Source organism: Ctenopharyngodon idella, chromosome 24 (assembly GCF_019924925.1).
Source record: "Ctenopharyngodon idella isolate HZGC_01 chromosome 24, HZGC01, whole genome shotgun sequence".
In the NCBI taxonomy this organism is placed as follows: domain Eukaryota; kingdom Metazoa; phylum Chordata; class Actinopteri; order Cypriniformes; family Xenocyprididae; genus Ctenopharyngodon; species Ctenopharyngodon idella.
The window spans coordinates 6,139,134-6,162,372 of record NC_067243.1 but is presented as its reverse complement, the minus strand read 5'-3'; the positions used below and the strand labels follow the sequence as shown (position 1 = coordinate 6,162,372).

At 36.2% G+C, this 23,239-nt stretch overlaps 1 protein-coding gene across 3 annotated transcripts in view; it reads right to left on the bottom strand.

The window, feature by feature from the left end:
- Positions 1 to 23,239, bottom strand: part of LOC127507454 (neogenin) — a 135,377-nt gene that overhangs the window by 25,211 nt on the left and 86,927 nt on the right. For all 3 annotated transcript variants that reach the window (XM_051884579.1, XM_051884577.1, XM_051884578.1), the window contains exons 5-9: positions 22,845 to 22,981; positions 16,325 to 16,479; positions 14,562 to 14,682; positions 2,511 to 2,733; positions 896 to 1,050 (exon numbers count right to left, since the gene is read on the bottom strand). In XM_051884579.1, coding sequence (XP_051740539.1) covers positions 896 to 1,050; positions 2,511 to 2,733; positions 14,562 to 14,682; positions 16,325 to 16,479; positions 22,845 to 22,981 — 791 coding nt within the window. The remainder of the gene's footprint in view (positions 1 to 895; positions 1,051 to 2,510; positions 2,734 to 14,561; positions 14,683 to 16,324; positions 16,480 to 22,844; positions 22,982 to 23,239) is intronic.

Sequence of the window (23,239 nt, the reverse complement as noted above, 5' to 3'; positions counted from 1 at the left end):
GACAGTTGGTCGGTGTTGTATTTGTCCCGCCCCTCGTCCTCTCTGATTGGACGACTGGCTAAAAAGTGACAATGATGAGCGCAGTGTTTTACTCAAAGTTGAACATTCTTCAACTCGAGGAGACCGGTAAAAAACGCAGAGCGCTCAGCGCTGAAAAAGATGCTAAGCGCCTTGTTACGCTCCTGGCGTTTAAAAACCGTGGCTTTCCCACTGAAAACAAAGTACACTAGCCTCGGAAAAAATGCTTTGTTGGACACATGGCCTAAGAATCCACTGAACAGCTCTCGAAATGCTAGGGGGAAATGCTGGTACATTTTTAAAATTTCACTACCGACTTGGTACCGAAAGCAGTACTTTTGACAGAATCCTGATCTCGCATACTATACATCAGATATCACAAAAGCTGGGATGCAGTTTCTTTTTCCTGTTGTCTGTATCTGCCCTATGCACATCCAGCCAGTTGGCGTTTTCACCCGACCGTGGCCACCCACCAGGAGCAACATTCTCTTTTCATCCCGTGAGATCGGCTCTGGCTGCATCTTTCCTGACAGCTCCGACCATACCTGCATCCCTGAGCTCTCGTCTCATTAATATGAGTCCCTGTATCCATGAAAATCACCCTGACAGATGCTGCCCGACAGTCCCACCACCCAGATGTTTACAATTCCATACTCATTCAGTGGAGTCCAGACAGAAAGAGCCTGTCTGTGAAGAAACCTCAAGACAAGCAGCGTTTCCCCAGATCAACTCCTTCCTGTAAACAAGCGGGCGGTAGGTTCGGACAAGCACAAACAGGACTAGTGTGGTCGTGCGAGAGGTGTAGAAAGAGAAACCTCAGTCCTGGCTAGTGGTCAAACCTGCGCTTGAAGTGTGTACATGTGCATTGGCGATTTACCCTCCAGCTGGGTGGCCACTGTAAGTGGGGCAGAACTCTCGCCCGGGCCGTTAGTGTTGGACGCGACCACCCGAAAGGTGTACTTGGTGTCGGGGACGAGGTTCTGAATGGTAACCTGCATCTCTCCCGGTCCGCTGGTGTTCTCCACACGCTCCCTGTGAGCAAAACAACAGTAATATGAGATATGACCAGTTTTTAGGACTGAGACAAAGTCAAAGTATGTGAACGCACAGGTTTCTAATTCGATTTTGTGTCCGAATGCAATTCATAATTCAAGTACGAGCATATATATGTATACAGGTGCGTTGGTATATATATATATAATTTTTATATATATATATATATATATATATATATATATTCACACACAACTCAAGTTGGGGTTAAATATGAACAAACCCAGCGTTTGGGTTGTTTTGACCAACTTGCTGGGTAGTTTTATTTAACTCATCTATTGTTTAAAAATGACTATATGGCTAAAATGAACCCAAAATATGTTGGAAATTAAAAATCAGACACATAATTACTAGAGGCAACAATAATAATCAAAAAGGTGAACATTTATTAATAAGCAATTTAAAGTTTATTATTTAAGTATTTTTTTTTTTTTTAATAAATGTTAATTTCCAACCTATCTTTGGGTTCATTTTATGCAAGCAATACAGTAATTTCTAAACAATAGTTGAGTTAAATAAAACTACCCAACATTTCACCCAACCGCTGGGTCAAAACAACCCAATCGCTGGGTTTGTCCATATTTAACCCAACTTGGGTTGTTTTTAACCCATTTTTAACCCAACTTGGGTTATTTTTACCCATTTTTGTCAATTTTTAACCCAACTTGGGTTAATTTTAACCCATTTTTATTCATTTTAACCCAACTTGGGTTATTTTTTAACCCATTTTTGTTCATTTTTAACCCAACTTAGGTTATTTTTAACCCAGCTTGTGTGTTTATAGTATAGGTTGATAGCTAGAAAATTTAATTTAATCAAATAATCTGTCTAAAATTGGCTCAAAAAGAGATCACAGTGTACATGTTTTTTTTATGCCAGGGTTATTATTTTATAAATATCTTGAAATGGCTTTTATTTCTAGATTTTCGGTTTTCATTTTAGATTTTTATTAATTTTACATGCTTTTGTCATTTATTTTTATTTCACTTTTAGTTTTTATTTATTTCCAGTTAGTAATTTCAGTGCTTCAACTTCACATTTCGTTTAGTAAAGTTTTCCACCTAACATTTATATTCAGTACATTATACATTTTATTTCAGCTTTATTTATACATAGAACGCATTGCATTGTGGGATGCAGTACTTTTCGCACTAAGAAAATTCACATTCTGCACACAGAATACTCGAACACTGACGAGGACGCATCACGCTAAATATTTAGATTAATGTTCGATCAATGTTTTTCAATGACAGATTCTTAAAATTTTACCTTCGATACCCCCAAATCCTAAACAATCGTTTGCATTCTTGTGCATACTACAGAATAAGTATGTGTAGTATGCTATTTCAAATATTAGCACACTTTGTGTTTCCTGTTGCTGTTCCTTTAACAACCTGCAGAGGCATAAACTGACATGTACATCTTTTAGCATCTTTGACCTGTTAGTGCCGTCCAGACTGTAGAACACAGAGTAGGTGATGTTCTCCCCGTGCGGCTCGGCAGGAAGACGCCACGTCAGCTTGATGAATCGGGTGGACACCAGAGACGCCACAACATCACGCGGGGCAGAGGGGGTGGGGCCGCTGCGCTCGGCCGGGCTGGACGCTACATGGTCAGTAGTGGCATCGGTCAATGAAGGGACAGTAGAAGGAAGGGCAACGTCTTGGAGGGTGATTGTGACAAGGGGGGGTAACAAGGGGGTAAATTATAGATAAAGAGTTCGGGGAGGAGAGGGAAGGCGAGAAAAAAAAAGGAAGAAAAAGAAAAAGAAAAGAACATAAAATAATTGACGTAAATGAAAAGACAACTACAATGACTAAGAAATTAAAACAAAACAGCAAATTTACTATGAAACAGAGCAGGAGATGGAGGCTCAACGCAAGGCTAAACATGCAGCCAAGACATGTTACGAACACTGAGGGGAAGGCATATCATTAACATTCATATCAGTAAGCACAATGTTAATTACACTTTCACATCTGTCCCTGCAATTAAAACACACTGATGACAACATCTGAAGTAGACAAAAATAGAACATTCTACGAAAGTGTCGTAGATGCAAATTAGAGGAATCTGGTGGTGATATGCAGGATTATTTACTGCAAAAGAATAAAAATAAGAAAACATAGCCCTATAAAATATATATATATATATATATATATATATATATATATATATATATGTGTATGTGTGTGTGTGTGTGTGTAAAAAAAATATATACATAAATATATTCTATTAACAATATATATATTCTATTATATATAGCTATAGCTATACAGTCAATCATACATTTTAAACAATTAAATAAATTAAATAAATATATTATATAATATTAAAATAAAATATAATTAATATAATTTGTAATGAAAAAACGAATAAAGTAAATAAAAATGCAATTAAATTATATATATACACACACACACACACACACACTCATATATAAATATTAATGTGAGTGTAAAAAGTATTTACATATATTCTATTAATATGTATTCTATTATATATAGCTATAGCTATACTGTCAATCATATATACAAATAAAAAATGAAATATAATATATATATATAATATAATGTAATAAATAAATAACATTTAAATATGATAATTATATAATATTTAAATATAATATATATATATATATATATATATATATATATATTATATATATTAATTTATATTATTCAATATAATTTTAAATATTCTTCAAAAAATCTAACCCCTGGGGATGAGTCTTGCTTTAAGGAATACAATACAAGTGTTGCTCAACAACTCCTGCTCCAACATACAAACTCAAAGACATTAGCAAGTCTATGTAACACTGAATCCTGTGCGATCGGCTAATCGGCTCTAAGAGGAAGTGCTGATTAGAAAACAATTCATGTGAAACTGAAGGAAGGTGTCTATTCATTATACTCGTTTGCAGAAAGACACGTCAGCTTACGATCAAACCGGCCCGGTGCACCAATGAGGAGAAACACAACAACTCTCGATGTAAATATGAGAATAGAATAGAGTAGAACAAAACAGAATAGAGCACTATGAAGTTCACCCTCTCACAGCTTGTGTCCGGGCATCACCCTCAGGTGTGAGTGACACCTTTTCAGCGCCCGAATAAACCTGCTCGAGGGACAGCGGGACGACTGTGTGGTGGCGAGGGCGCGAGTGGGCGAGGTGTCTGTCGGCCTGCTGCGTCTGGCACAGAAACGGCCATCAGAGACCAGCTGGAGACGCTGACGAGCCAAACTGGGCCGAATGGAGCTTCCCGCTCATATCCTGACTCAGCATGAGTACAGATAGACAGAGAGGGAAAGATAAGACACCTGATGGATAAACATAGAATGTCATGAATGACCCCTGATGATGAAAACAATGGCAGCATGGGACTTCAAAAAATAAGGACTATCCTGCTACATTAATATCTTTATTTATTTAACACCCTAATGAAAAAGCTAATCTCAAATCTCCGTCAGGGCTTCACAGCTGGGGGGAAACGCTCACACTGCCCTTCAAAGGGAAGATCTTAAGTCAGGAAATGACATCAAGCACAGAAGGGACCTTGGGATATTATTATTATTAGATATGCAGCAAAAATACACTATGAAATAAAACAGAAATAGAACTCTGAGGCAGACCCGAGGGTGTGGATTCAATCAAAGTAGGATCAAAAATGGATGCTGGGAAACTTTTGGGTTTGAAGTTCTGTACCTCTCATTCAGTATGCATGGCTGAGCGCTATAGCCAAACATTACATCTCTATATTTCCAGCCGTTTGATGTTTATGCTCTGAAATTACTTAAAAGAAACCAAAATAGATTCATAATGTTTAATTAAAAGAACTAAAATTGTTAAATTGTAGTTTAAAAAAATATTTTTGGATAATTTTCATTTACATCCACTGATATAAAACCACAAAGTAATAAACTGTAATATTAACTTGCATGTATGTGTGTGTGTGTGTGTATTACATCACTTGTCCACCGCGGCACCGTCCCCACCCTCGTTTTGATTTTTTATAGTAATAAAAATAATTTAGTTCAGTTAGAGAACAGACACTACAATTAAAAACTGAATGAGAGTCGCAGCACAGATCAGCAGCAGGAGTCAGATTTCATTTATCATGAGAGTGAGGAGCTGACTGACAAGACGATGGCGGAAGATTTTTGCAATATTTAACATATTTAAATCAGTTCATGTGAGTACAGTGGTTCAATATTAATATTATAAAGCAACGAGAATATTTTTGGTGCGCCAAAAAAAACAAAATAACGACTTATATAGTGATGGCCGATTTCAAAACACTGCTCAGGAAGCTTCAGAGCGTTATGAATCAGCGTGCCGAATCATGATTCGGATCGCGTGTCAAACTGCCAAACTGCTGAAATCATGTGACTTTGGCGCTCCGAACCGCTGATTCGACACGCTGATTCATAACGCTCCGAAGCTTCATGAAGCAGTGTTTTGAAATCGGCCATCACTATAATAAGTCGTTATTTTGTTTTTTTTGGCGCACCAAAAATATTCTCGTCACTTTATAATATTAATATTGAACCACTGTACTCACATGAACTGATTTAAATATGTTTTTAGTACATTAATGGATCTTGAGAGAGGAAATGTCATTGCTGACTCGGATTTCAACAAAAATATCTTAATTTGTGTTCCGAAGATGAACGAAGGTCTTACGGGTGTGGAACGGCATGAGGGTGAGTAATAAATGACATTATTTTCATTTTTGGGTGAACTAACCCTTTAAGAATAGGCCTAATAACTCACCATTTAAGCAATTGCCGCCCCCGAATTGGCGCCAATTTGAAAGCGAAAGTAAAATGCGCACAGGCATTTTAGTCTACTGACGTGGAGCGTTCGCAGTTCATTCCTATGGAAGCTCAACTTAATTGAAAACGCTCGATCCACACCGTTATGAATGCCCGTGCGGCCGCGTGCGTTTTACTTACGCTTTATCTCAAATTAGCGACTTCAAAGTGAGGTACAAAAGAGTGGAACGCCCCCCTCCCAGTGATACCGGTATTACCAGTGTTGTCACACATCGATTAACTGGTGGGAAAATTTCCTCACCGTCACAAACCTAATGTACAATAAGCAGAACAATTACAACATAAAAGGGGAAAAAAAGTTAATTTTAAGGTTAGAAAGCATGACAGTGGCGGTGTCAGAATGCCAGTCTGTCAGTCAAGTCCAAGATAGTCTAATGGTAGATAAAGATAAGTAGTAAATAAATTACTTTAGAGTGATTCCTTACAAAAGTGTGGAAGTTTGAACATGTGTGTGTGATGAAAACAGACCTCATTGATTCTCGCGATTTTCCTTTTAATGGTGGTGTAGAGACAAATTGGGTCCCCCCACAGCAATCGGGTCTCCTTTAGGACCCCAAGCGAACCCATTGGTTCAGATTGCTTTTAATAGGTACACTCTTTAGCGCCTGATTACAATTCCTACATGATCATGTTATAATAAATGCTGTTTCAACTACGTTATAATGACCATTTATGTCTGTAATAGTTAGCTTATATACTAGTGGTGGATCCAAAATGGTCAATATTTCATTCATATTTCATGTTAATCATTTATGGCTTATGATTTATCAATATTACTTTTGATTTCATATATTCATGTACTCCTACTCCATATATTAATCCTCATCATATTTTGAAGTATTTACTTTCTATTGTACCCTTTATGGTTATTCTGCTTTTATATTTAAGAGTATGTATGCTTGCTATATTCAATTGTCCTTCAGGTGTTCCAATGTGACAGGTCATGTTGACACGTTTGTGGTTCGATATTGGACGCCTACCAAGTACTGCAGAAGCGATGATGTTTTCGGAATTAGTTGCTCATATGAACTTGATGTATCAAAATATGTCCGTTTCTATTTCTGCAGACATGTGATAATGCAAGATCTGCAAAATTCCCTTAGGGGTGTCAAAACAACACCTTTTGTATCTATTTTCATCCATCTTTGACATTGGACCAGTCACTCTGACCTAGCCGTTACACCAACTATGACATAACGGATAAATCTGTTTGACCTTTTCTTCTTAGACCAAAACATAAGTTTGAGTGGGATGTAAGTTTTCCTATGCTTATGGTACAAAACGGACTGGGTCTTTGATAGTTTAGCTTTTTCTTTGCTCTTTTTGCTTCTCGCATCTCTTCTGCATCTTCTACTTCTGGCTGCTTCTGCTTCTTCTCTTCTACCTCTCATGTCTTAATTTTGTTCCTTCTTTCTCTATATTCTGATCTTCATCTGCATCTGTTAGATACAATACTTTAGATTTTATTATTAACTATTAATTACTTAATTTGTTTGTCGCTATAATTTTTAATTAATAAATTTGTTATTCCTTATTCAAATTTGATCTCTGACATAATCATTGCTGGACTGCCTGGATCTCATTATCTCAAGTTTTTGCATCATTAGCATAGCATACAGATAAGCGATTAGCCTGATAGCTTAGTTTATACACGCATTTGCACTTACCCTACAAGTATTCACAATATTCTTCAATGTAATTATGTGTTAAATTAAGTGTTAAATGTCTAAATATTACAGTTATGAATAAAACAAATGAATGACGTTCAATTATTCACTAAATAGGCTATTATTATTATTAATTAACAGTTAATCAAGTGTAAGTGAAATTATGTTCAACTGCTTTTATTATGTATTAATGTGTTTTCGTATGCATTATATAGTAAGCTATGCATATTTTAAATTAATATCATTCGTATATACTTAGGATACTCATTAACTGACAATTTGGGGAGACCCGATTTCGAGGGAGGACCTGATTTATCGAAGGTGCATACTGCCACCTACTGCACGACACCGGCATGACAGCGGATGTAAAATAAAGCATCGGGCTTAGGATAGCCGATACTGATCAATTGAAAAAATGCTTAATCAGCCCCGATCCTTGAGATCAGCTTTGGACATCCCTATTATGTATATTGTAAATATTCAATATATCGTTCTGCCCTAATAAAGACATTTCATTTTAAATCTAAAACTCAAAATACACAGTGTGAGGACTGCAGTACATCATTCCTGAAAATCATTGAAAAGAAAAAATGCTAAGAGGTGAGGAAGAACAAAGAAGAGAAGGAGTGATGTGATAGTTGAAGGAATGATGCATCGAATTGATATGAAAATGGCATTAAAGTGTTTCCTCTGAAGATGAAATGGCGTCGTGCACAAAGAGGCTGGCACTACAAAGGTTACAACCTGACAAACTCATCTCACTTCCAGAGGAAAACTCTCAGAGCCTTGATCTTCAGCACTCTGCTTATTGAGATGAAAGCTCGGGATAATTTCACCAGAATGTTTTCTTAGCGCAGCCATGAACTGCTGCTACAACCAAACCAAGTTACTGAGACAATTAATTAGTGGTGTTTACCAAGTAAAGCTTTACTATTATTGGTGTTTACATAAATGTGACATAAAAACAACTTGCTAAATCTCGGGGTTTTAGTCCGGGCGTCTTTTCTTGTTCTAAAAACACCTTTTCAACCAAATCAGTGGTTCTTGAAGCACTTTATACCTCTATAAAACTCTTGAAAAACGGACTCACTCACACCTGACGGGTCTGTTTGCGTAACCTGAAGCGCACAGGAAGACAGAGTACGGCACGCTGCTCAGGAAAACGATTCACACGTTTACTCATATCTGTCCTGTTATTTATGGAATGGTGTTTACGATCACAAGGTCGTTATGTCATTAGATGGGTGGAGAGCGAAAGCGGACGATGGTGAGGCCAAGCGCGTGTGGCACTTCCTGTCGAGGCCCAAAAGGCCCATTAGCACACAGAGAGAGCTTCCTGTATGGAGCTGGTGGGGAGAAACACAGGTGTTTAGGATCGCACAGTCGCACAGCAGGGGTAAAATAAAAAACATTTTTCTTCCACTCGTTCACATTCTCTCTCCATCCAGCCATACGTTTGCCGCCAGGAAACCCGAGCGACTGACAGGAACCCCGGCCAGCTCATCAATAGCCTTTCACAAAATCCAATAACATCTGATTGCTCATCAATTGAGCAAAACATCAGCAGCACCCAAGCCGCAGACCTCCAGAGGGCGAACGCTGCAGAAATCACATCCCAATCAACGGGCTTGTCAGATGGAGGGTTTCACCGCGGTAAACACGTTCATAATCACGGACAACAGGTCTGGATGGGAAGGACTTTAAATGGTACATGGTGACGAGCTTCAGGGCCTAATATCTCTTCATTCCCATCATGTAGGATGGTATGTACCGTGTGACGGCAGAAATGTGTCAAGAGGTATTTTGCTGTAGCACTTTTACTGCGGTAGATATATTCACACGGCTGTTGGTGGGTAGAGAGACACTTTATGTCAGAGGTTCAAAACAGAGGCACATGGAATAATAAATTTACCTAGTAAAAAGTCAAATAAATATAAATGAATAATAATAAAACGTTATTGTCTGTGCCGATAGCCTCGTGGGCAGCACCGATGTATAGCGTTGCTGCGCTTCGGGTGACCCGAGTTCGAGTCCCAGCTCGTGGGCCTTTCCCAATCCCGCCCCCCCTCTCTCTCCCACTTCACTTCCTGTCTGCTTACTGTCTTATCATAATAAAGGCAAAAATGCCAAAAATAAGTATTTAAAAACAATATATTAATAACATGTTATTACAAAAATATTAATTAAAAAGTAAGGGTTGAATTATTTAATTATTTAATAAATTATTTACATAATTTTAACAAATCGATAATAAAATAAAAAATAGAAAATAAATAAAATCATGGTGTTTTTCTGGGCAAAAATGCCAAAAATAAATATTTAAAAAACAATATATTAATAAAATGTTATTACAAAAATATTAATTAAAAAGTAAGGGTTGAATTATTTAATTATTTAATAAATTATTTACATAATTTTAACAAATCGATAATAAAATAAAAAATAGAAAATAAATAAAATCATGGTGTTTTTTGGGCAAAAATGCCAAAAATAAATATTTAAAAAACAATATATTAATAAAATGTTATTACAAAAATATTAATTAAAAAGTAAGGGTTGAATTATTTAATTATTTAATAAATTATTTATATAATTTTAACAAATCGCTAATAAAATAAAAAATAGAAAATAAATAAAATCATGGCGTTTTTTTGGGCAAAAATGCCAAAAATAAATATTTAAAAAACAATATATTAATAAAATGTTATTACAAAAATATTAATTAAAAAGTAAGGGTTGAATTATTTAATTATTTAATAAATTATTTATATAATTTTAACAAATCAATAATAAAATAAAAATTCATAAATAAATAAAATCATGTTTTTGTTACAAGGTGCATCTAGAGACTGAAACTGACTCATGTAAATGATAATAAAAATAATAATTGTAATAATATTCATAATAATAATAATAATAATAATAATAATAAAATAAATACATTTTAATAAAAAAAAAATAAAATAAAATAAAAATAAAATAAAATGAAAATGATTTTGTAACAGTTACATTTAGAGACTCACGTATGCGATACTGCATGTTTAAAAAAATACATATTAAAAATATTACATATTACATATTAATGCAAATATAGTTTTATGGAGGGGTTTGCGTTCCAAGTTCCAAAATATAAATATATATCAGGCTCCAAATATAAAAAGAAGATGATCGAATAAAGAAAGTACCTTTCATTTGTAAAGCATTTAATTCACTGAATCATCCAAAAATAGGCATTACTACACGGTTTTTAATGCAAAAATCTTTTTTCATTGGATTTTCTGCAAAATGACTATATCTTGTGATACTGAGAGGATTTTGGTCCTACCGCCCACCCCTACCATCATACTCAGCGTAATGCATGACATCAACTTGTTTAACAGACTGTAATCCACAGTATGCCGGCAGATCTCATTACACACAGAGACGTAATTACAGCTGGAACCACAGCGATCATGTCCTGGCATTATGTGCTGTAACGGAGGAACGAAGATGAGGAGAAAAGGTGTTTCAGCGCCGATGCTCGTTAGACCAGTATTCACACTCCATCTGACACTCACAGTGTGTCCGTTCTTCTGTAAATATGAGATCAATATAATGTCATCTGAGATTAAAATTCTGTCATCATCCACTCAAACATCATGAAACCTAAATTTAGTCTGGCAATTTTATATGAATATTTTAACATTAATATTATAAAATAATAATAATAATAAAAACATAATTTATTTTCAGCATAATTTACTCTCATATGCTGTTATAAAATATTTTGAAAAAAAAAAAAAAAAAAATTATATACATATAATTTGTTGATTTATTTATTTGGAAAAATGTCTCACTTTTTGGACATCAATGGGCTTCAATTAATGTTGTTTTGGACCCCCCTGACTTTCACTGTAACTTGAATTTTGCAGAAGACAGACAGTCATTTGTCTTTGAGGGCGAGTAAATGATTACAGAATGTTAATTTCTGGGTAAACTACACCTTTATGTCTCTTTTCTGAGAACTATTCTCCAATGCAAATGACTTGTGAAGGGTCGTACACACGCACAGCAGGAAAATCAACAGAAGGGCCTGGACTGATTTGCAAGTGTCCTGAAGTGGATTATTTCTTTAATCAAAACAAAGCTCTCGTGTAATTGGAGAGGTTGAGAGCAAATGTTCAGAGGAAATAAAGATCTCATGCAGGGAAAGACACACAACCACATCAGAAACACTGACGCGAGGGTTCACTCGATGAGCTGCACTCCATCTAGACGCCTGCTTTTATTACACAGTTTCTCTTAAACAACAAAGAGATTAAATGGAGAGCAAATGGAGACTTTTCCTTCTCCAATCCAAACTACAACATAATCAATAACTGAGAGTGATGCTTCAATCTCTGAAATCAGCTGTCAACAATTGTCCACTTAACTCCAACGTAACAGATTGTCCCTGTTGACCTTTTTTTATTATCAGGATTTCATTTCCTCTTTCCTTCCTCCCTGTCATGATAAAGTGGTCCTGTTTCTAAGAGGTGCTGATGGGAAACAACACAATTTCTCTTAGGAAAGTTACTACTGATGGGAATAACAACAACAACAATATAATTAATAATACAATTAACGGAGTGTCTATTTACACTAAGGCCCCATTTACACTAGTGCGTTTTCATTTTAAAATGCGTAAGTTTTGCTACGGTTACGTCTCTTGTTTTGAAAACGATGGCGTGGCTGCCCACGTTTGCTCTGCATATCCTTGATGACCGTGTGAACAATAACATGGAGACTGAACTGCTGTTTTTGCTGGCATTTTTAGCAGCCATTGTGCAGTTAAACTGCATTTTTTTAATACTGCAGCTGCCTACATGCGCAAGAGGCAACTGTTTACACTTGTATGCACATGCCCAGTGTGTATGAACGGTCATGTGACATGCGTTTTCGGTCGTGTAGTATAGATGGAGATCGTTTCTGAAACGCTGTGGAAACGCCAGTGCAGACGAGGATCGTTTTCATTTTAAAACGGCGTTTTAAAATGAAAACACACTAGTGTAAACGGGGCCTAAGTGCAAATAGTGTCCCTTGTTGGCAAATGCTATTTACACTAGCTCCGCCCACCAATGTCTGATTGGGCCATTCAAGTTTAAAAGGTTGACGCCTACAATTAAATCCCACACTTTAAAATCGATAATTTTAACAATATTATTATTTAAATTGATTAAAAATGAAGGGTTATTAATTTTTTTACAAATTAATTATTATTTTTAAACAATGTTTGATGATGGAATACAAGCAAAACAATAAAGGTGACCACAACGTCATAAACAAACAAGTCTGTCATTGGTTGTCGAAAAAGATAGCTCCGCCCCAAACTCAAGCCATCTGTTGATGTTTTTTGTAAAATGAGTTTACTACTGCTGGGAACTAATAATAAAATTATCAACAGCAGAAACAATAATAAAATTAAATACTGCACTAAAATTAAAATGAATAATTGTAACAAAATTATTAAAATTTTTAATAATTAAACAAAATTATTAAAAATAATACAAAAATAAATAAAATATTAATAAAAAATTAAGGGTTAAATATTAATTATAATTGTTTTTAACAAATTATTTATACTTTTTAACAAATAAAATAAAATAATATAACAAATATCATGTTTGATGATCCCATACAGGAAAAATTCTAAATGTTACCACGATGGTGTAACTACCTGAAGAAAACGGATTGTCTAAAAAGACAGTCCCGCCCCAAACTCACGTCACTGAATGATGTTTATTTTAAAATTAGTTCTCACTTTTTGTGTACTGTTGATAAAGAAAAGCAATACACCTGGCACAAAACACTAATTTAGCACAACCAAACATTATTTCCCCATCACTCTCTGGGGAAAAACAGTTGAAGCATCACTTACACGCCTAACGCACATCCTTTGCCCTACGCTTTGTTGCAACAGTGTTAAAAAAAAAAGGTTCCTGTGCTTGTTGATACGTGAAAAATATATATCTTTTTAGACCAAAATCACTACTACAGACTTCTGAAATCTTAACTTCCCATGAGCACCTAAATCTACTTCCTCTATATTGGAATCTGCTCAGCAATTAACGACGTGCCACTACAATCCGTTTGGTGGTTCATTGGTCTCTGTTTGCAAACTAAACCTCAGTAAAGCCGGAGAAACCTGCATTATTAATGACATCTAGATTCACACACACATAATGCAGAACTCCATCAAGAAGTGCTAATGCAACACAGCGCACATGAAAATGAAAAGCATCCAAACGTTTCTAATAAAGCCGCGCGGTTAATTAAACATTCAGCGGCAAGATCTCTACGAGCCGAGGAACACTGGAGACTCGCACCCGCGCCAGGTGTGAAACAGATCTCGCACCAGCCATCCAATCAATGCAGCGTCATTTACGCCTCTGCCTGACGTGTGAGAACATGTGTTCAAGCCTTCATTCAGTACGCGGAAACGTGCGTACGACTGCAACCCGTGTGAAGCCTGAGATTGAGAGAGAAGCTGCCGAAATACACAAGGACAGACTAAACTATGCGGTCTTAAAAACATGCAAACTGTAGTAACGCATCCACCCACAACACCCTCGCAGCGAATCTGAACAGCCAAATGCACTTACGTTTTATCCAGAAAATGTGAATATGTAGATGTCACGCTCATGACATGATGTAAAACAATCATAATCATATTAAACCCACAAAAGCTTTTGGACTCATCCCCAGAAAACATCACTGATGGACTGCTACGACCCTTGCTGTGATAATGACTGCGGTGTTTAATTCCTGTCAAAAGATCAATCGGTGAGTCTTGGCAAGTCTTTAGTCCATCACTGAACTAGAATAAACACTGGAGATCTGAGGGATTTGGCTGGTCTGAGCTTTCCTGCACACGTTTAAATGAAGTATATTGTGTTAAGATGACGATTTCTGCAGAATACAGCCAAAAACAGAAATATATGCAATGTAAATATACACGACGGAAGTTTACCTAAAGCCAGTATGATGAGCTGAGCGCTGGCCTGGACGTTCCCGGCGTCGTTCTCCGCTAAACACTGATAAAAACCTTCATCTGATTTGACTAAACCCAAAACTTGCAGGTTATGCTGCTTCTGTGGGGACACAAACAACAAAACAGACCATTTGATAAGAATTAACAACACTAACAAGTTAAATAGTATTTTATAGTTTTTTCAAAGTATTTTCCTACTATGGAAGTCAATAGATGCCGTCAACTGTCTAGTTACCAACATTGTTTAAAGGGGTCATGAACTGCGTCGTTTTATTGTTTTATAATGTTTCCTGGGGTGCACTTATAATGATAGTATGCTTTTTACATTAAACATAGTCATAATTTATAGATTTAAAAGGCATTTTTCCTACCCTGATCTTATCCCTCTGATTTGAACGCTCTGTTTTAAGGGGCGTGTCTGCTGTGAGACTTCAGTGTAAACGCCCACTGCTGTGATTGGCTAACATCTTTGCCTATGAAATAGCCAAGTATTACTCCCTCAAAAACTATTAGCACGTTTTTACTATTACAGCCCTCAAGGTTAACTAATCGTGAAAAGTGTTGATTATAGCACTATATTGAGATCTGTGGCATGAAAGGTTGCAGTGATGAACAGCCGATCACAGACATGTTGTTGAGCGCATGAAAGCAGTGATCTCCTCATTGTAAGTCAATTTTTGCAAACTACCAAATGCTTTCATCGTAACTAACAGTGCAAACATGATGCAACTAAGAGATTTGTTTAATAAAACAGGAGTTTTTGAGTCCAGAACTCAGTCACTGATAAACTCGCTCTGTTTGATTGATAGCTCCAGCGATTGTAAAGGGAGCGTTCTTTGATCGCTTTCTATATATTATTTAATCACAGTTTAAATCCTGTTTATTTATTTATTTATTTATTTATTTTCATCCTACTAAGAGAAACAACGTGAAGTTGACCGTTTAGTCACTGTTTTGATTTACTGACACTGAACATCTGACTGTGCATGAATCATTAATATCAGATCAGGCATTAGAATGAACACAGTTACTTACATGTTGTTGCATTACTGTCGAGACCATATCGTAAACGTCTGTTTGCAAAGCCTGCGCTGAAATGCGATTGATTTACCAAAGAATCCGCAGTGAAATGTACAGAATACTAATAAATAAAGCTCAACTGAGACATTCACATTGTTGAAAATAAATAACCATATTCCTAGCATTAGGATCCTTTGAAAGGTAATGTTATTTTAGTCCTGTATCGCTCTTCTCTCACTAACATGCCAGTGGGCGGGGCTAACGTTACAATGATGAAGTAGGCGTTGATTTCTTCTGCAGAGGCGGGGTTTCACCATAGATAGGCACATTCTAGGATGAGACGTTCACTGGATCTGGTGTCAATAAAAGCTTTTATTAGACTAACAAGGAAATTTTCAGTTCTGAAAACAGGATATTCTTATAGTACGATGACCTCTTAAACCAAGGAAAAGTTGATTTCTCAATTCATGACCCCTTTAAAATATCTTCTTTTGTGTTCAACAGATGAAAGAAACAACTTGAGGGTGAGGAAATGTTGACAATGTTCATTTTTGGGTGAACTATCCCTTTAAATGAGCAACATCAGTAGAAATATAAAATATTTTAAAAGAGAAGTTCCAATTAAGAATTTTAATACTCTTGAAGATACAGTTAATATGAGCTTTTAAAACACAGATCATGGATAGATCTGTAGTATGCAGTGAGGAGGGGGTCTAACGTACCACAATCCTGAAATAATCACTGGGGATGACCGTGTCTCCATCCTTCATCCATTTGACGGTGGGCGGCGGCGACCCAGTGACGTCACACTCAAAGATGATGTCCATGGACTCCTGGGCGTAAGTGTTGGAGGGTCTCGTCAAGAACCGTGGAGGAACTAGAAGAAGAAAACGAATAAATGCAGGTATGAACTTAAGAGGAGGTCACAGGGTACATTAGGTAAGCGCAACATCCCATGGCTGCGCCAGACGTGGATGTGGTGGGACAGGTAGCGGCAGGTAAAGCATGTTTCCTCTCATATGCCTTTGTAGTTCTTATGGCAACTGCATCCGTCACGGAACAAGCTAGTTTGCGACCTCTCTTGATGTTTATAACTTGTGCAGGTAATGGAGGATGTTCAGCTGGGAAGAATACAGAGGCGCTAAAAATAACAGGAGTTGGAGACTCAGAGGTAGTTTTCTTATCAAAAGGGCGTCAAGGATGACTGATTCTGTATTCTTTACGCCCAGCTTCACCTTCTAAAATCAACAAGAGACAAAGAGAATCAACAGCACTCCATCTGCTGCTCCGTGCTGTCAGCAGAGAAAGATTCATTTCCTTGAACTCTGCTATGCTAACGATCTCTGGCAGTGACTGTTTGTGGCGTGATCTCAATTCTCTAAAGCGCAAAATCACACTGTTCTTTCTCTCCAGCAGCAGCCTTGGTAAATTATGCCGTTTTTTCAAACTTGGTTTCATTGTTTGGATGAACTCGAGTGCGATCTCACCCCTCAGACCCCTGCAGGACTGATTTCACATCGGCTGTGTTCTCAATGGAATACTTGTTTACTGCGCAGTACATACTGTATAGTAGGCCTGCCCCCTACTTAACGTTAGTCAACGAGAAAAGGCATGTAAGTAGCAGCCTAACATTTGCCACTTCACTAGTCCAGTGACTTCTAATAAAGAGTCTGTTTGAACATTTTATTACCTGGATGTTTTAGACGTCATGAATCTACATAGGTTAACCTAGATAAATGTGCACTAATATTAGGTGTTTGTGCAAAGTGTGGAATACTATATGCAATTATTCTTTGCATATAGTATGCATTACTATCGTACGCACTATTGAAGCACGTGGGTGTGAAAGTAATACGATTACAGATCGTCAGAACACACAGCACATCCTTTCCTTTTATGAGTAACTTTTAAAGTGTAACCCAAGCCAGTATTAACAACGTTTTACACGGCTCTTTACAATCCTGCTAATCTGAGAGGGAATCCGGGTAAAATCTCAGCATGTGAACACCGGCTTTTAAAATAACCGCGGCACAAGAGTTATGAGTCACTTCACATGCAGATATTAAGAGATTAAATTGCCAGTGTTTAATAACCCAACACGGCGTTTCACAGCAGAGATAGGAAGAGACGTTCACTCCATAACTCTGGCGCGGCTCTTATCTCATAGAAAAGCTCTTAAAAACACCACAGTGTTATTTATTCGTCCAAAGTCACAGCCAAAGCCTTGCAAAAGATAGACGGATAATGACTCAAACACAAGAAATATCTCTTGGATGAGGAAAAAAACTCATTGGCATTGAAAGTACAGCATAAATTAATCACATCAATGAAAATAGCACAAGCAAGCATGAAAGAGAGCTATAAATATGAACCGAGTGAGTTCGTCTCAACACAAGTTAAGATCTGCAACACAGCATCTGTGACATGCTGTTGATTTCCACAGAAAACAGGAAGTTCATTCACCTAGAAAAGAAGTTTTTTTTTTTTATGCATTTTTATGACATTCCACAAATCCTGTCCCTAACACACCGTTAACCCGAAAAAATCCTTTAGTAGGTGGTTTATGCGGATGCACACACGTACAGGAACTATACAAATGTTCAAACCTGCACCTGCATGAGTGTTTTTCAAAACATGCAACTTTACACACCTAAACGCTCTCCTCCCTAGGTGTGTTTGAGTTACTGTCTGACACAAAGAGGGTTATTTTTACCCATCAGAACCCGAAATCAGATTTCCTGACTCCCCACGGGAGATTCAACTTCCTGAGCTCAGCCACAAGCCTTTCCATACGTGCGTCAATACCTGTAAAAGAGACGAAAAAAGCTAATGGAAAAAACATCAGAATGTGTCTGGATGGGCCGACCGCATCCATTCCGGCTCGGATCAGCAGGAGGGAGTGAAAATAACAGCTCAGATCAGGGAGGTGAAGAGATCAGGAACACACACCCCACTGCTGTCGGCTTTATCTTACTTCACTCTTGATGTTATATTGCATTTAAAATCTCTTGCATCACCGCTAGCATCCGTGTCTCACATGAAAAAATAAACCTCATTAGAAAATCCAATTACAATATGGCTCAAGATCAAAGGTAGCCTCAGCTTCAGACAGCATGACCACAGACCGTCTAATGTAGACATATGCGCTAAAAAAATCACCTAAAAATTCACAACCTCAAGCTCCAATCTGACTGAGTTTTACACAACTTCCATTAGTCAGTTTTTACCAGTTTGCCAGGAAACAGTTTACAACGTTTCCAGGCAGCAATTGATCATTTTTTGCCATCTTTAGTTATTATGGTAATTTACAGAACGTACCATAGAAAAGAATTTAAGATTTCCGTTAACACTGATTTTAACCCTTGCGTGTCAATTAAAAAAAGTTACACATAGGTCCATAGAGGACAAAAATTTCCATGTCCATAAAAATGTAAAGCTTGGGAGACTTAAGTTTGGTCTCATTTTAAAAAAGACCCTTGGCAGATTATTGTTGAAGTAAAAAAAAGTTTAAAAAGTGAAACAAAAAAAATAGTTATAGATGTTTAAGTTTATGAAAATTATTTATGAACAATATTTTATCTAAAATATATATTTTATTAAACATGTTGATCTTTAAAACTGCTAGAAAATCAAAGCCATAAAACTAAATAAGGTGTGTACCAAATTTGAGGTTGATATCTCAAAAAATTAGCTTTCAGTAAGATTTTGTTTGGGCGCAGTACCAAATTTTCTCTATTAGATTAGCAAAACTCCACTAGTGCACACAGTGGTTGGATTTGTGATTTACAGTTAAGTTTTTCCTCTCTCAAATATCTCTCAAATATATATACACACACACACACACACACACACACACACACACACACAATTTGACATCCACACCAACACAATTATAGCTGCATAATTTATCCAACTGGCTCTATAATATGCAAAAGCAGAAAACAGGAATAAAGAGAATATTTGCTTTATAGGCCAAACCTGAAAGGTAAAAAAATAGTAAAAAATTGTAATTTTGAAGCCTTGCCAACAGAATGAAAGTCTATTAACAAAGATTACATCATTTTATAGTTAAATGGCCCTGGGATTAAAAATCGCCGTTTTAATTGGTTTCAATGGGGACATTTTTGTCCTTAAGGTCCTGAGTGGAACTATTTTGTGTTACTGGTGTAAAATAGATTTATTAAAGGAAATGGGGGTGAAATAGTAAAATTCTAATATAAATACACACCAAAATTGTGCCTTTGGCATTAACACAGGCAACATGATCAAACAAAGAGTCCATAAGGATGCACAAGAGTTAAATAAAAAGGTGGTCAAAAAGTGGTAAAAACTACCAAGGTTATTATTCTTATGGACTGGAACGATTTGTGACACTGCAAATCTTGTTATCTGCCATTTTTCTTTAGAGAAATTGTTAAATTATGTGTAACGTGAGCAGTAATAAGATTAAAAACGGCAGGGACTGCAAATCAGAATTGAGACAAATGCTTAAGGCAATTTTTAATAAAGGGATCAAGAGTTAGTCGCTGGATTTGCCAAAGTTTGCAAGGTTTGTGGCATTAATTCTCTGAACAATATTTTGTTTGCACTAAACCTGGATTATACAGTGAATATTCTGCTTTACATGTGTGAAATAACACCAAGATCATGGGCTTGCTTTTCAGGGATCAACTAAATCACTTTTGTGAAGATTATGCACTGTTTCTGTACATTTGATTATTTTATACAATTTGTTTTATTTCTAGTTCAAGTTCTTGAAGTTTAGTGCTCAAGTGTTGATGGTGAGCAACTATTCAGTACAGCCGCATATGTTTTGGACGAAAATAGGAATAGACTATGTCCCCAAAATGCAGAAAAGCTCGAATTTATAAAGAGGATCCTGCCTTACCTACTTAAGAATGAAGGACACAAATACGCAGCACTTGCGGAATAACACTCCTGATCATTTTTGTATCAGACTACTCATTTTGTTAATTTAGGAGTTGCAGCGTTTCTATTTGTTTTTGTCCTCAGTCACATATTGGGCGATGTTTAATGACACCTTATGTGCTGTAATTATGTTCAGTTTGACATTAAGTCTTGTAGGCTCTGCAGTATCCTAATATGATAGTGTTTTACAAAAGCCCTGTTTTTAAAGGCCTCTTAAAATGTTCATTGTAAATTAATATTTGTTGTGGTTATTTGATTCTCAAATAAAACAACAATCTATAGCATTACTGTAAATAACATCTGTGATATTACTTAAAACACTGACATTCAGAGCTTAATTATTACTTATATAAAGCTTGAATGATTGGGATCGGCTGATCATGATGACAAAATATTGGTAATCTGTATCAGCTGCAAAATTCCTGATCGAAGCATCCCTATAAAATACGTAAAATACTGGCTCTACCATCCATATTATTTAAACCAGTGTTGAGAAGGAACTAAATGAACACTACTAACAGGAACTACATTTTGCAGTATTTTAGTGTCACAAAACTACAAAAAATTGCAGAAATATAGCATTTGAAACAAACGTTGTGAAAATTTCACTAGAAAAAAAAAAAAAAGAGTAAAATGTTAAAAAAGACATTTAAACAATGTAGCACCTAAAACATTTTACAAATACTAATAACACTATCACCTTGAATAATAATAATAAAAAACGATATGACATCCAAAGTAGTACAACTAGATCTCTTCTATTGAATCCAAAAGGTTTTAATTATATTTTTCTACATATAAAGGTATTTTAAAGATTTTGAAGTGTCAAAAGGTCAATCGGTTTAACCGTCCAAAGGCCAATACAGCCATTTCATTAGTGATTAAAATATCTTAAAATGTAATAAATGTATATATTTTTTATTCTGGCATGATTTTATAATATCATATATCAACATAGTGCAAAATGGTATTAAAATTATGTGTAGAAGTCATTTCTTTGTTATGAGAAAGAATGTCCGGAAAAATGAATTTCATTGATGTCATTTGGAGTAACCAATATAAAGGACCAGTCATGCGGTCAATATCATGTGACAGGATATGACATCATTCAGACACCTGCAAAGGACCACATGGTCATGAAGCAAAGAAACTAACTCTCTCTTAACTATTTGAAAAATTCATGTTTTCACTTGTTCATACGCATGTCCTGAAACATCAGGTCATTCGATACATAAAACATGGATAAAACATAAAACATGGAAAATGTTGTAATATTTTAAAAACTTGTACTAAATATAAAATGTTTAATTGTCTTTTGCTAGCTAGTTAGATATCAGTCTGTTAGCAATGTTTGGAAATATCGTCATTTGGTAAAACCAAAATTTTGGTTAAACCAAATTACTTTTTTTGGTGACAAATTTTGTCCATCTTGTAAAAAATGACAAAAGCAGTGTTAATCGATTATAAAAACACAATCTTATTGTTCAACTTCAAAATTAATTATATCTTCATTATGGTTTTTTTTTTTACACTTTTAAAAACCTTATTCGTCAATGACCCATATGTAATAATCAGTACTTAACCACCTGCATGAACAGATATTTCAGATATTTGACCATGAAATCCACACACATTGAGCCTCATTCATAAACCATTATATGCAAATTGTCAGATTCTCTCCAGTGCTACAATAATGACAGAAAGGTTTTACAGATGATTTTACATAAAACCCGTTGTGAAATATTTTTTTCTGTTTTCTGCGCATGAAGATTTCTGCAGTGCTTTTTGAATGAATTACCACTGTGTTGCATGTCAGGCTATTACTGTGGCATCATCTGCTTCATATTTGCTTGTGTCACATAAAAAAAAAAAAGAGAAAATTGTGGTTGGTCAGGTGGCCACATCCTGTCAAAATCATGACTATGAGTTTGAGTTGTGCACGCAATCACGTCTAGAGAGCAGACCCTTTTAAGATTCAATGCAAAACAGCAGAAAGAGCTGTACATTCTCATTAAGTCTTCAAAAAAATAAAACTGATGATCAGCCAAGAGATAAAAATAATGAAAAAGAAAACATAAAAAATAAATAAATAAAAACAAAACAACGCTTTGAAGTTCCTCCTGCGCAGAGGAGAACGCTGTCTAGACACGTGTGTGTTTCAAAAGCCTGAGCAGTGTTGCACATAATTACATACGGGGATGTTTAGTGCCGCTGAACTCAATCATTCACAATTTAGATGATTCTCAGCAGGTTTGGTGAATCAATTCATCTAAGATATTAATATGTTTTCGTGAAGCTGTTCTTGACACGTACCGTGCACCGTGAGCTCCGCCTGGATCTCGCTAGTCATGTTGCCGCTGTCCGCCTGGCAGACGTATATCCCAGCATCCTCTTCAGTCAGGTTGACGATCTGCAGGCTTCCCCCGCCAATCACAGCAAAACGCTCATGGCTGGAAAAAAAAAAAAAAAAAAGAGATACAAGGAGATGAGGACGTGTTGAGATGATAAGATGACTTTTCCTTTCAGGAAATGTATTAGTTCTCAGGAACGCCAGCCATCTCGAGCTGGGCACAGTAATGAAATTAAAAACAGGATACAGTATGGATTTCATTTCCTGTGGCTTTTCCTTTATGGCTTGACTGCACTGAAAGCAACTTTCCTGGAGTGAGGTTTCTAGAGGAAAACAAACTACTGTTCCTGGTTCCTCC